Source organism: Triticum aestivum, chromosome 5D, assembly GCF_018294505.1.
Source record: "Triticum aestivum cultivar Chinese Spring chromosome 5D, IWGSC CS RefSeq v2.1, whole genome shotgun sequence".
NCBI lineage: Eukaryota > Viridiplantae > Streptophyta > Magnoliopsida > Poales > Poaceae > Triticum > Triticum aestivum.
Window position 1 is genome coordinate 544833788 of NC_057808.1, and position 14993 is coordinate 544848780.

General features: G+C 48.6%; 1 protein-coding gene across 1 annotated transcript; it reads right to left on the reverse strand.

Moving 5' to 3' along the window:
• Positions 1–740: 740 nt before the first annotated feature.
• LOC123126106 (mitochondrial metalloendopeptidase OMA1) lies at positions 741–2705 on the reverse strand. The gene is made up of 3 exons (XM_044546505.1): positions 2027–2705; positions 1830–1915; positions 741–1381 (listed from the first exon to the last, which is right to left on the reverse strand). Exons 1-3 carry the CDS (start codon positions 2627–2629, stop codon positions 1042–1044), a joined length of 1029 nt encoding a protein of 342 aa, XP_044402440.1. The 5' UTR covers positions 2630–2705; the 3' UTR covers positions 741–1041.
• Between the last annotated feature and the right edge of the window lie 12288 nt (positions 2706–14993).

Below are 14993 nucleotides of genomic sequence, written 5' to 3' on the forward strand. Positions count from 1 at the left end.
GCTGTGAGAGGAGCTCGGTGGCCACGGTGAACGGTGTCGGCGCAACGACACTGACCTTGGGAGAGAGAGAGAGTGTGGTGGAGCGAGGGGAACGAGCGAGGGAGAGAGGGAAAAGGGGCACTAGGGTTAGTAGGGGGTCGAGGATGCTCTTATCCGTCTCGGGGCACCGACGGATGGTCAACACGGGCTAGATCCGCCCATGGACGGTCGCTCGTGGCCGGACAGCGCCATGGCCTCTGCCTCTGCCGAGAGGTGAGGGAAAGGCCGGGGCGGTGGGTCGGGCCTGGTACAGCGCAAGGTGGGCCAGGTAAAAAGGGGGGGTCGTTCTATTTTCCCTTTTTCTTTTATCTTTACTGTTTTGCATTTTAATTTTGTACTAAACGATTTTAGTTAGCTTTGAAAATTGGCATATGAAACTAGGCAATAACTTGAAGAGGCCCAGAAAGTTTGAGGCCAATTGAAAAAATATAAAATTAGGTTTATATTTATATGGTTATTTTAACTCCTGTTGGACCACTTATTTATTTTGTAGGAGTTCGATTGTGAGTAAAATGAAGTTAGTTTCAACTTGACAATGGTCAGGGGAACTTATAGAATATTTTGAGCATTTTAGATTTAATGTTAGAAGAAATAATTCATTCGACTTTATTTTAAATTTGGAAATAACTTTGATTTTTATCAAGTGGCAACTTGGCTAAGTTAAACCTGATGACAGGGCACCATTAGTGTGAGGTCACTGTAGCATGACATTGGGGGTGTTACAGGAAGGTGCCTGCGAGATGGATAAATGTGTACTACCCAAAATGCCCTTGTTTAGTTAATATACTACCGAAAATCTAGAGTAGTATTGTATCATCTGGACCGTCGAACTATAGAAATAAGCGGTCTATATTGAGCAGATGTACCGTAAAAGGTCTCTAAATTTTAGGATAGTTATGGCAGCATCCGTCAAACTGACTCGCCCTGCATGTTCATTCATATCGTGAACGTGCTGAAGATGTGGATGTGGGAGGTTCCTTCAACTTGGGCATTCTAATCTGTTCATCGCCCCGTAAGAACTTGTCTCAGTCTTGTCGACATAAGTTTGCATGCATCTCCCAGGGTTTGTCGAAAGGAAAAACCTTCACCAGTGGCTTGTGAGCTGGTTCCTTCGTCGGGCGGAGCTTCCTTATATAACTTCATCGCCTCCTCCATGATTTTGGGTTGATACAAACGCTCAACCCTTTTCTTATGTGAAGGATGAAGAGCGATGGGATCTTCTGGCGTCCAGGACGCTCTTTCAATCATTGCGGCCTTCCGGAAGAACAAGAGGGACGCGTATGGATGGAAACCAGCAGCTCCAAGTAGAAGGGTTCCAATGTGATCTGCCTCCATCTCCGTCCTGCATATACAGGCAACATTGATCATCAGAACATGAAGCATTCGGCAAAGTTATAGAACAAAACATGTGTTAGTTTAGGAAACCAATAATTCTTGCTCAAGATTATCCTACTGTAGCAATTAAGCTTGGCTGAAGAGCGAGTTCCATGTTGTCGTGGTTTATATATTTATACAGAAAATTTTGTTACTAACCCAGGGTTCAATCATTTGACCGAGCTAAGATGTATAATTTCTTTTTTTTGTGGCTTTAAGATGTATAATTTCATCCGTACCGAAGTAATTTCCTCCTTTCTGTTCTAATAATAATCAGGTAGGATCGGTTTCGAATTTCCACAGCATATCGTACGCGGTGAGTGGCAGGAAGACTAAATGATTTATCTGGCATATGATATAAGTATAGTGTGTGTGCGCGCGCGCTCGTGTATTTATTTAATTGCAGTGATACGTACCTTTGAAAGAAAGGCAAAATCAAGGGTAACGGAAACCACTTGGCGTACCAAATTTCCGAGCTGTGCCTGGCAACGATGTGCCCAATCTGAAAAAGAAGAAAGGAGAGAACATTATGCACCTACATAAGAACTCATAAAATATGCACACATAAAACTCATTAGTAATTAATTATTATATAAATGTTAAACCTACGTACCTCATGCGCAATACCAAAGGCAATCTCAGCATCCGTAAAACGGTCGAGCAATCCAGTATATACTACAATTTTGCCACCAGGGGCGCACATTGCACTGGTATAGTGGTCTTTGACAAGTATCACCTCCCACTCACACCCCTTAAGATGACTTGTCTGTGGCTTCGGGCTCTTGGTGCCATCGTGGCTGCTGTTAATAGGGAGAGTGCGATAGGTGGCGCGAATAATTTTATCGGCTATACGGCGTACACGAACGCTGTCCGGGTGAAGCGGGTCGACGATTTGTGATTTGGAAGCCCAGGTTTTCTTGTCCTTTGTGAAACGGGACTCCCAGAGCTGGCGTTCGGCCTCGGGAGACCTGATGACCATGTGCGTGCGGTTCGTGTAAGGCACAACCTCGCGGTCGTAGCGGCCCAAGGCGGCCATCGCCGCGGCACCTGAGGCGAGGGCCGCCACCCCAGCGACCGTACGCGGATTACGGCACAACTGACTGAAGCGGAGCACCGGGTTTGCATGGGGCGGCAGCAGCGAAGCCAGTCGGCGGACGCCGCCCGCCTGCTTACAGACGAGGAGGAGGCGGCGCGAGTTCCGTAATAGGCAGTTCATGGTTTCTTTCTTTCTTTGTGTCTGGTTCACGGCTTCACAGACGGACGTATGTCGTGTGTGGGCTTATGGACCGTGCGTGTACGTAGGCAGCTGGTAGGCTTATGTTCTTATTTATATATAGAGCAAGGAAGATATAGCTAGAGCTGGGCACAGCAAGTACAGACCGACTCGGGCCCTGCCGGCCTCATATGATTCTGCTTTAGACACGAACTCGGCCGAGTCTAACAGACTAACATATACGTGTTGGATCCTAATTAACATACTAGACCGTGTACGTATATACGTGTCGTATCCTATAACATACTAGACAGAGTATATACAAAATACAGCCAGTCGATCTTTGTGATGGCGGCGTCATTTCGACTAGCGACGATGACGCTAGACGGAAGCGCGCCGAACAGACACAATACAAGGAAACACCAGATAAGCGCGTGCGTGTGCTAAACTGCTAACATGAAGCACGCTGGAGAAACCCCAAGCCATTGTCACTACACGTCGCCGTCTCGCCGGGGCAGCGACGACTGCTCTCCTTCCCGTCATCCATCTTCGACGGCGATGATATCTCTATCCACACCACACCGCGCCAGCCCGCCATGTGTCGGTCTGCAACGTACCAGCTTGAGCTGGTCAAGCGCCCCCTCCTCTACCGCCCTTCCATGGCGCATGCAAGGCAACGGCCGGCGCCTCCAGAATTCCAGATGCTTGTTTCTGTTGAATGCGTGTGTTGTGTATCTCTTCTTCCCCTTTGTACTCTATATTTACTACCCCATTGCGGATGAATACAAGCAAGTGATGCATCGCAACCCTAGTTCTATTTCTAACATGGTATCTACTCCCCGCTTCCACCATGGCCACTGAGCGCAACGCCACCTTCGCCGCTAGCGGTGCCGCGGCTCCCTCTCCGGCGGCCTCTTCTCCTCACACCCCTCACAACCATGCTCCTCCTCCTGCAACCTCTCCTCTGCCCGTCGCCACCACGCCGCTCCCTCGTCGCCGCCGGCCGCCAGTTTCTTCCCATCGCCCGCCTAGGGTCGAGGGCGCCAGCATCAACAGCCTCGGCGTCCGGCTGGCCATGAACGGGGCCAACTACACCGTCTGGCGTGGCTTGATGCTCGAGGTCATTGACCAATACGACGTCGCACCCTGGATCTCGCCGGACTTCGCCGACCACCGCAGGGAGGCCTGGTGGAACATCGTCAACAAGGCGGTCAAGCGGTGGTTCCTATCATCCTTCACCGGCAGGCCACCGCCGGCCGGACCTAGGCCTCCATTGAAGCTCTCTTCGTCAACAATCTCCGGTCACGGCGGTTTCAAGTTTCAACACAAGACCGAGCATTATGCCGTCAAACAAGGGGGCGCCCCGTCTCCTTGTCCTGTGCCCGCCTCAAGGCGGTCACCAACTCTCTGCGGCAAGGTGTTGGACGGCGATGAACTCGTCATCCAAGCTCCTCCGCGGCGTCAACAAGGACCGGCATCAAACCACAGCGAAGATCATTGAGAAATCTCCTACACCTATTCCCTTTGATGTTGCTGTCGGGATGATGCAGGACGAGATCGGGGCCGATTTCACCGGCGGTGCCACCCACAGTGCCCTCGCCGTCTAGCACAAGCCACCCGCGCCAGCACCTTCTTCCAGCGGCCTCTCGGGTGGCCAGGCTCGGCCGCTCGCTCCGGGCTTCGGTGGTGCCAACTGCCAAGCCCGCCTCTCCCTCTGATACGAGTCTAGGTTTCAAGCTCTCGATCTACTCCCAATTATCAAATCTCGAGTACAATTTGGTAGCTAAGATTTGGATCAGGCAAGAGAAGGGGATCGGGATTAGAGCCGGAGATGGGAGGAGAGGTACATCGCCCAGCGGCGCCGCCAGTCTGTGACCAACCGATACCCTAGTACTCGCACCACACACGGTATGTATAGCCTCACTTGCTCCAGGTCGGTCCAGTGAAGCGTGTGCTGGGCCTTCTCTCCCGCTTGGGCCTGGGCTGGGCTATCTTGGAGTCGGCCTTTGGGTCCACCACAGTACTTCCCATGACCTTCCCTCCCCCTTTAGTTTTGGCTTGTCCCCAAGCCAATGCCCGGGGAAAACGCGCCTGCAATGGAATCACATCTTCCCAGGATGCCAGCGACGGAGGGAAGCCAGACTAGTGGACAAGCACCTGGTCGACCTGTCGCACGCCCCGCTGCACCGTGCATCGTTGCAGAATGGCCATCGGCACCTGGAATTGCAGCAGGTCTTCATCCAACGTCGGCAGCTCCGGCAATATCGTTGTCACGGGAGGAATTACCGCGCAGCTGGAAAACATGTATGACTGGATGAATCTGAGCTTGCTCTGGCAATGCCAGCTTGTACGCCACTTCACCCACCCGTTGGAGTACCTGAAACGGTCCAAAATAACGAAAGGCGAGTTTATGATTAGCCCGTGCCGCCACCGACGACTGTGCATATGGCTGCAGCTTCAGATACACCCAATCGTTGACTGCAAACGTCCGGTCCGAGCGATGCTGATCAGCTTTCTCTTTCATCCATTACCGGGCTTTGTTCAGATGTTGTCGTAGTAAAGCCACCACGGCCGCTCTGTCCCGGGTCCACTGAGCTAAATCTGTCACTGCTGCGTCCGACACATTAGTGATACCGAAGAATCTCGGCTTGTGGCCATATAACACCTCGAACGGGGTCGACTTGAGAGTAGAGTCATAAAAGGTATTGTACCAGAATTCGGCCAAGGAAATCCACTCGACCCTCTTGCTGGGGCAATTGTGCATGAAACACCTGAGGTACAACTCCATGCATTGGCTCACATGCTCCGTTGTGTCGTCCGTTTGCGGGTGTCGAGCCGAGGAGATGTTTAGCCTGATGTGAGTGAGCTTGCAAAGTTCTTGCCATACCTTGCTAGTGAAGATTTGGTCACGGTCAGAAACCATTGCATCCGGCGGCCCGTGCAGTTTGAAGACATTATCCATATATGCTTTAGCCACTTGCAACGCTGAGAAGGGATGTCGAAGTGGTATGAAATGAGCATAACGGGTGAGCGTGTCTACCACGACCAGTATAGAATTGAATCCTTTAGAGGTTGGTAGCCCTTCAACAAAGTCTATGGTGACCATCTCCCATGCTTGCTTGGGTACTGGCAGGGGCTGCAGTAGCCCGGGGTACTTCACATGCTCCGGTTTTGCCTGTTTACATACTGAACATTCGGAGATGTAGGCTTTGACAGTCTTCTTTAGCTACGCCCATGCAAAGTGCTGCTTGACACGGCTATAGGTTGCTTGAATCCCTGAATGACCTCCCAAAGCACCGGAGTGAAGTTCCTGCAATACTCTCTACTGGACGACTGCGTTGTTACCTATCCACACACGCCCTTTGTAGCGAAGAAGGCCATCCTGCACCTGAAAGGGGCCATCCAGCGTTGCTCCTATTGCTGCGAATGCTAACATTCGGGTGCATTTTGGATCTTGCGCATAGCCTTGTTTCACCTCCTCTAGCCACCGTGGCACACAGACCGAGCTGGCACACGCAGCCGCTTCCGGGTGATGTGACAGTGCATCCGCTGCTTGGTTCAGTGCCCCCTTCCGGTACTGGATTCGGTAGCGCAGCCCTAGCAACTTGGTCATCGCTTTCTGCTGCCATGGAGTGGTCAACCGCTGCTCATCCAAGCATGAGAGGCTGCAGTGACCTGTCTAGATAATGAACTCGTTGGTTAACAGGTAAGATCGCCACCGCTCAACTGCCATAAGCACTGCCAAGCTTTCTTTTCCATAGGTGGAAAGATGTCGCAGTCATGGCCCAAAGGCTTGGCTCAAGAATGCAATCGGGTGTTATTCTTGCATCAAGACTGCGCCAATTCCACGGTCCGAGGCATCAGTTTCAACCACAAAGGGTTTCGCAAAGTTCGGCAATGCGAGGACCGGTGCAGTGGTCAACGCCATTTTCAGTGCTTGGAATGACTCTTCATGAAGTGGTGTCCAGTGAAAGACCACTCCCTTCTTAAGCAACTCTGTCAGAGGTCGACAAATAATGCCAAAATGCCTCACAAACTTCCGGTAATAACCAGCCAACCCCAGGAATTGACGCACCTCTTTTGCGGATTGAGGGCTTGGCTAGTTTCGCACTTTATCAATGTTGGCTGGGTCTGTCTGCACGCCTTCTTCACTGATAACATGCCCCAGGTACCGCAGTTAGTTCCACGCAAACACACACTTGCTTCTCTTAACCTTCATTTGGTTCTCTCTCAGAATCTGGAACACTGATCGCAGCAACTGTATGTGCTCTTCCAATGTGATGTTGTACATTAAGATGTCATCAATAAAGACCAGAACACCTTTGCGCAAATATGGCTTCAGCATGATATTGATCCCCCCTTGGAAAGTGGCTGGCCCTCCGGTAACTCCATATGGCATCACCTTGAATTCAAAATGGCCGTGATACGTTTGAAAGGTCGTTTTCTCTTCATCCGAAGGCCTCATACGGATCTGGTGATATCCTGAGCGCAAATCCAGGCTTGTGAACCATTTGGCTACTTGCAATTCATCCAAGAGCTCATCAATGACCGGCAGCGGGTACCTATTTTTTATGGTGATGGTGTTGAGATGGCGAAAATTAATACAGAATCGCCACTCGCCGTCTTTTTTCTACACCAATAGCACAGGAGATGCGAAGGGACTGCCACTGATTTGGATGATCCCCTGATTTAACATATCAACAACTTGCGCTTCAATCTGATCTTTCTGCGCTGGGTTGTACCGATAGGGTCTGATGTTGACCGGTGTCGCTCCAGGTAGCAAATCAATTGCATGATCGAAGGACCGTTGTGGTGGCAATCCGTGAGGCTCTTCAAACAGTTCTGCAAATTCCTCCAACAACGCTGTCACTGCCTCGGGAATTACAGTTTCCTCGGCATCTGATTTAACTGAACACAAGTGCACCACACGTAACACTGGTTCTTGAACCTGCAGAAGATGTAGTTAGATTGTTGAGATCGGCGGACAGTCTTGAACCGACACTGAAACTCCATGCAACTGAATGAATTGGCCTTGATGCTTGAAAACCATGTACTTGCTGCTCCAATTAACAGTCATGAGCCCTCGAGACTCTAGCCAGTCCATACCCAAAATCACATCGTAGCTGCCCAGTGGAAACAGCTTCAAGGTCGATCTGAACTGATACCCTTGAATTTGGTACTCACACACCGGCAACTCCATATCACAAGTGGTCACTGCACCATCATCCACCTTTACTCTCAGTTTCTTGGCCATAGGATGCACCCCATGCCAATTGCTCACCACGTTGGAGTTGATAAAGCCATCAGAAGAACCAGAATCGACCAACATTGGTAAGGACTTGCCATTCAACTTGCCCAGCATACGGAAGGCTTTAGGTGCTTCCGTTCTTGTCATGGCAGCTGCAGACATGAGGCAGAGGTCATCCTCAGAAGTTTCTTGAGACCCGGGTGATTCTGGCGCTGATGGTGGTGTCAGCAGACCCACCAGCTCCTCGACGACATGCAGGGGAATCGTGGTTGTGCACACATGGCCCGGCCCCCAGCACTCACCGCAAGTGAAGCAGAGTCCCCGCGCCTTGCGATAGGCATGGAGCGTTCGGAGCTTGTCATCCACCAAAGATATAGCGATGGGAATACGCGCCGAGTCGGGACTGTGCCTTCCATCTGTCGGAGGTGCCCCTGGTGAGAGAGTTGCGCCTTTTGAAGTGCTTGGGGTCGATGGCAGCACCACTGGGCAGAGGGGTCGCGCTGAAAATCGCCCTGTGCGAGCACCCGTAGCCGGTCCCCGAGCTGCTGTTACCACCTCGTGCTCTTGGCGCGTCAGCTCCACCACCTCTTACTGTAATTCAGCAAGAGCCACAGGAGTATCCAAATCTTGTGGACGATGAAGCATAACAACAATTTTAATATCATGTTGCAGCCCTTCTAAGAAATGAGTGATGAAGAATAACGGATCCCACGACCCATGATGTGCGAGCAAACTATGCATCACCACATTAAACTGTTCTGCATATTCTAACACTGCCCATTGCTGCTTAAGCCCGGAAAATTTACGAAGGAGTTGCGGAAACTCAGACCTACCAAATTTGTCTAAGACAGAGGCAACAAATTGATCACAACTAGTAGATTTGATATGAGCCTACGACCACTCTAACCACAACACCGCCGCCCCAGAGAAATTGATGGCAGCAGTATCCACCCAAACCGAGGGATCCACCGCTCCAATCCTAAAACAAGCCTCACAGCAAATTTTCCACCCCGTAGGATTATCCCTAGTAAACTCAGGATACTCGACCATAGCATTGCCTGATCTACCATCAGAGAACCCACTAGTGTTGCCCTGTTCATATGGATTTGGGATGGGAATGGTGAGGAAGGGTGTATGGAAGGTACCATTGGTCGAGACCGGCGCTTGGAGGAGTGGTCCTCCAAGCGGCAGGGCCCGGTGTGGTGTTGCAGTGAGGCGGCCAAATTTCCCGTGGTCGTCACCACCTACGCCGGAATGGAGGGACGGCGCGTCCGCCGTCGTCGAGGATGATTGGTCTGGTGCCTTCCCCGATGCGTTCGCACCGAGCGCGATCTTGGCGAGCTATGCGCGGATGTCCCCGAGGTCGTCTTGGAGACGTCTAACGGCCGCATCTACCCTGGGACGCCAGGCCGACAGATCGTTGACCACCATCTCGAGCGATTGCAGAAGCGGCTCCATTTGAGACACCGCTGGCTCGATCTTCTCGAGGAAGCGCTGGATCCCAAGCAGCGCCTGCGCGATCTTGTTCCTCTCCTTGGCAGCCTCCTCCATCTGCTTCTGGAGGTCCAGATCAGCCATGATCTGCTTGAGGCTGCCAGTCTTCTTCTTATCCAGATCGGCCGCGACGGAAAAAAATTTGGGTGGGGATTTTGTGGCACTGAATACCAGATGATACGAGTCTAGGTTTCAAGCTCTCGATCTACTCCCAATTATCAAATCTCGAGTACAATTTGGTAGCTAAGTTTTGAATCAGCAAGAGAAGGGGATCGGGATTAGATCCGGATGTGGGAAGAGAGGTACATCGCCCAGCGACGCCGCGAGTCTGTGATTAATCGATACCCTAGTACTCGCACCACACATGATATATATATAGCCTCACTTGCTCCAGGTCAGTCCAGTGAAGCGTGTGATGGGCCTTCTCTCCCGCTTGGTCCTGGGTTGGGTTGTCTTGGAGTCGGCCTTTGGGTCTACCACAGTAGTTCCCATGACACCCTCGCCCATCCAGGGCCACAACAAACGGTGGCGCTTCACCAAGAACAGCGGCAATCAGGGCGCCGCCGCCATGAACCGGGCATGTTTACGCCTACCCGATGGCCCTGCTTCCCTAGCCCCGTCCGGCGGCTGACATCCTCGGTGCGCGGCCGCCTCACGCCTACGCAGCCTTCACCCTGCCTCCCTTCACCGGACATCTACACCTAAAAGTGCAACTATCCTTGGGTGGTTTTGGTAATTCCTAACAACATATAGCTCATTGAACTAATTAATGCCATTTCAAGATAAATATTTCAGGAAAGTTCAATGATCGGCATGGCATGGAATAGGAATGTGGACCCCTCAAAATGCTAAGGACACATATTGGCTCAAGCTCAAGACTCTACATCTTACTTTTAGTGATCCAAGATCACATTGAGTCCATAGGAAAGCCAATACTATTAAAAGGGGATAAGGTGTTGCTTAATGACTTACTTGCGCAAAATGCTTAGTGATATGCTCCAAAAACCCTCAACCACTTTCTCATATCCACGTATGTCACAAACCAAAAGTCAAACTCGCCCCCACCGATTTGATCTATCCGGCGCCACCGAGTTCACTTGACATAGCCACTGCCAGAAACCCTAGTCACTTCGGTCTCACCGATAGGGATCTCAGTCTCACCGAGATGGGATTGCAAACTCTCTGTTTCCCTTCCTAACGTTTCGGTCTAACCGAGATGAGCGATCAGTCCCACCAAGTTCGCAATGCAAACTCTCTGTTTCCCTTTCATAACGTTTCGGTCTCACCGAAATGAGCGAATCGGTCCAACCGAGATTGCCTAACCAACTCTCTGGTTAGCTTATTACCAAAATCGGTCCCACCGAGTTTGTGTAATCGGTCTAACCGAGATTACGTTATGCCCTGACCCAAATGAAATCGGTCCCACCCAGTTGACATGTCGGTCCCATCGAAAATCCTAACGTTCACATTTTGAACTAAATCGGTCTGACCGAGTTTTCTGATTCAGTCCCACCGAGTTTGATAAATTGTGTGGAATGGTTACAATTTGTATGGAGGCTATATATACCCCTCCACCAACTCTTCATTAGGGGAGAAAGCCATCAGAACATGCCTACACTTCCAGCATACATTTCCTGAGAGAGAACTACCTACTCATGTGTTGAGACCAAGAGATTCCATTCCAACCACATAAATCTTGATCTCTAGCCTTCCCCAAGTTGCTTTCCACTCAAATCATCTTTCTAGCAAATCCAAATCTGTGAGAGAGAGTTGAGTGTTGGCGAGACTATCATTTGAAGCACAAGAGCAAGGAGTTCATCATCAACACACCATCTATAATCTTTTGGAGAGTGGTGTCTCCTAGATTCGTTAGGTGTCACTTGGGAGCCTCTGTCAAGATTGTGGAGTTGAACCAAGGAGTTTGTACGGGCAAGGAGATCACCTACTTCATGAAGATCTACCCTAGTGAGGCAAGTCCTTCGTGGGTGATGGCCATGGTGGGATAGACAAGGTTGCTTCCTCGTGGACCCTTCATGGGTGGAGTCCTTCGTGGACTCGTGCAGCCGTTACCCTTCGTGGGTTGAAGTCTCCATCAACGTGGATGTACGATAGCACCACCTATCGGAACCACGGATAAAAAATCTCCGTGTCTACATTGCGTTTTCTCCCTCAAACTCCTCCCCATTACCTTCATGTGCAATGTCTTTACATTCCGCTGCCATACTCTTAGAATTGCATGTGTAGGTTGATTGCTTGACTTGTGCAAAGTTGCTAAAATCTGCCAAGACTTCAAATTGGGAAAAGGCTAGTTTTTTTTGGTCAAGTAGTCTAATCACCCCCTCTAGATGTACTCCCGATCCTATAAGTGGTATCAGAGCTACGGTCTCCATTTGCCTTTATTTCCATAGCTTTTGGTGATCATAGCCTTGGTTTCACAACCTAGGAGAGTATGGTGTCTAGCGGGGGAAATTACCACCGTAGAGGTCCTTGCTTTGATGGTACTAATTTTGCTAGTTGGAAGCATAAGATGAAAATGCATGTTCTTGGACATAACCCCACCGTTTGGGCTATTGTATGTATTGGCTTGCAAGGTGAATTCTTCAATGGGAGAGAACCAAATCATGAAGCATCCGCGGAAGAGTTGAAGAAGCTACAATACAGTGCTCAAGCTTGTGATATCCTCTTCAACGGATTGTGCCCCGAAGAATTCAACAAAATCAGCCGTCTTGAGAATGCAAAGGAAATTTGGGATAGTTTGATTGATATGCATGAAGGTACCGACTCCGTCAAGGAATCTAAATTGGATGTGCTTCAAAGTCAGCTTGACAAGGTCAAAATGAAGATTGGTGAAGGTGTCACTGAAATGTACCCTAGGCTTGCTCTCATCACAAATGAGATTTCCGGCTTAGGAAGTGAAGAGATCACCGACAGATTCATCATCAAGAAGATCCTAAGAGCCTTGGATGGAAAATATGATACCGTGTGCACATTGATCCAAATGATGCCCAACTACAAAGATCTCAAGCCTACGGAAGTCATTGGAAGAATTGTTGCTCATGAGATGCCACTCAAGGATAAGGAAGAGCTTCACAACAAGTCAAGTGGTGCTTATAAAGCCTCATGTGAGAAACAAACCTTCAATGAGGAATTGAGCTTGATGGTGAAAAATTTCAACAAGTTCTACAAGAGTAGAAGCAAGGAAAGAAGTTCCAAGTCAAGGTCCTACAATGACAAAAGATCTTCGAGTCGTGAACGTAATTGCTACAATTGTGGAAGACCCAGACACTACTCCAATGAGTGTACGGCTCCCTACAAAAGAAGAGAAGATTCACCTAAAATAAGAAGTAGAAGAGAAGAATCACCACCAAGAGAGAGAAGGAGTGGAGATGATCGTTATGAACGAAGAACCTCCCAGAGAAGGAAGGATTCGGAAAGGAAGGACAAATCATCAAAGAGCTATACAAAACGAAGACATCAAGCTCACGTTAGTGAATGGGTATCCGGCTCCGACTCCGACCATCACTCCGAAAGAAGTTATCACTCCGACTCCGAATATACTCAAGATGAAGGTGTTGCCGGTCTAGCACTTGTGTCAACCAACTCCTATGACATCTTTGACTCACCAAATGAAGGAATTGGAAGATGCTTCATGGCTAAAGGCCCAAAGGTATCACACCCCGAGTATGTTGATTTCAATAGTGATGAAGATGATTTTCTAGGTGATGATGATTTACTTGTTGACAACTCTAGTTATGAAAACTATGATGAACTTGCTATTAATCATGATAATCAAGATAAAACGAATGACAATGATAAGAAGGAGATTGAGCGTCTAACTAAAGAACTAAACACTCTTAAGTTAGCTCATGAAACTACCTTGTAAGATCATCGAGAACTTTTAAAGACTCATGAAAAACTATGCTTTGAAAAGCTCAACCTTGAGCAAGAGCATGGGATCTTAAAAGCAATCAATGATGATCTTTGCAAGAAAATTTCTTCTTACATTGCCAAGTGTTTACTCTTGTCTACTTACATGCCACAAATTAAATCTAACAATAAGAGTAAGAAAGATTCTTCTTCTAGTAGTAACAATAATCATGCTAAATCCAATGTTGTTGCTTCTAGTAGTTCTCTTGATTCCACTAACGATTCTCTTAGCCAAGTTACACTTGAGCAAGAAAATAGCTTTGTCCCGTTCAACCCCTTTAAGCTAACCTAGTGCGATGGCTACACACCTAAGTCCTTTCGCTAAGGCGCCGTGATAAAACCACGACAGTTGGCGCCCACTGTGGGGCCAGCGCATGGTGGTTTCGAGTTCTTGAAGGGCAGCTTCTCAGGGATCAAGGGATACACTGTAGCGACCAGACCTCAAACAGTCTAGTCTCTGTGCATCAGTGTCATCCCTGGATCGGTAATGCTGACACGCACAGTACTTTGAAGGATTTATAATAGAGTAGCAATCACACACTTATTACATCGAATAGTTCACAAGAACTCAATACAATAAATATGGCTTAAGGCCATCAAAAAAATGATAACAGGGGAAGGCTTGGAAGATAAACTGAGTCCATCAACTCCAACGGCATCACTGAGTACAAGACCACGACCTAAGGCTCCTTACTCGTCGTCTGAAAAGTCTACAACATGATACGTTGCAGCCCGAAAACGGGTCAGCACATGGAATATGCTGGCAAAGTAACATAGAGAGTAATGAACAAAATCATGCTATCACTACATGCATATTTGGCTTGTGGAAACCTCTATGGTTACAGTTTTGCGAAAAGCCAATTTTTCCCTACCACAAAGGAATAAATTTTATTTAACTATCATGGTGGTTGTTAAACATTGAGAAGGTACCTCCAACTCAATCCCAATTAAGAATGTGATTAACCCAATCAAATTAAATTAAGTAACATGATGATGAGATTCACATGATAATCCAAGAACTAGATACTCAAGATGTCCATAACCGGGGACACGGCTAATCATGATTAGTTTGTACACTCTGCAGAGGTTTGTGCACTTTTCCCCACAAGACTCGATCGCCTCCGCTTGATTTCTCGCACTACATGGTGTTTGAGAAACGGATGACTGAGACACAGTCTTTCAGAAACACTACTCTTTACTCCCGGTGGATAGTTACACCTACTTTCCCCTACATCTGCTAGCCCACCTCTTCAAGAGGTCAGGTAACCTACTCAACTATGCTAGAGCCCATAATAGCTTGTGGCTGCACACAGAAGTTTCTAGCATGAATAATCTCATGATCCCTTTGAGTCTGGGTGGCGGTCCATAGGATGATCACACGGGTACTCCGGGATATCCAAAAATACAGGCAACACTGGTTTCTCCAGGTGCGTCAATCCACCCAGATGTAAATTAAAGTAGCCACCTTAAGTTGAACCATAAATTAATAATCTCACATCTGTCATGAAGAATTCACTCAAACCCAATCCACGTCTACGAGCATAGCATAGCAATATAAGCAAATGTAGAAGTAACTCCCAAAGGTTTGATAGTAAACAGGACAATAGGTACTACCTCATCTACTTCCCAAAACCCACATATTAATCAGATCCTAATCATGCAACAGTTTGAGGATTGATCTAATGCAATAAAACTGGG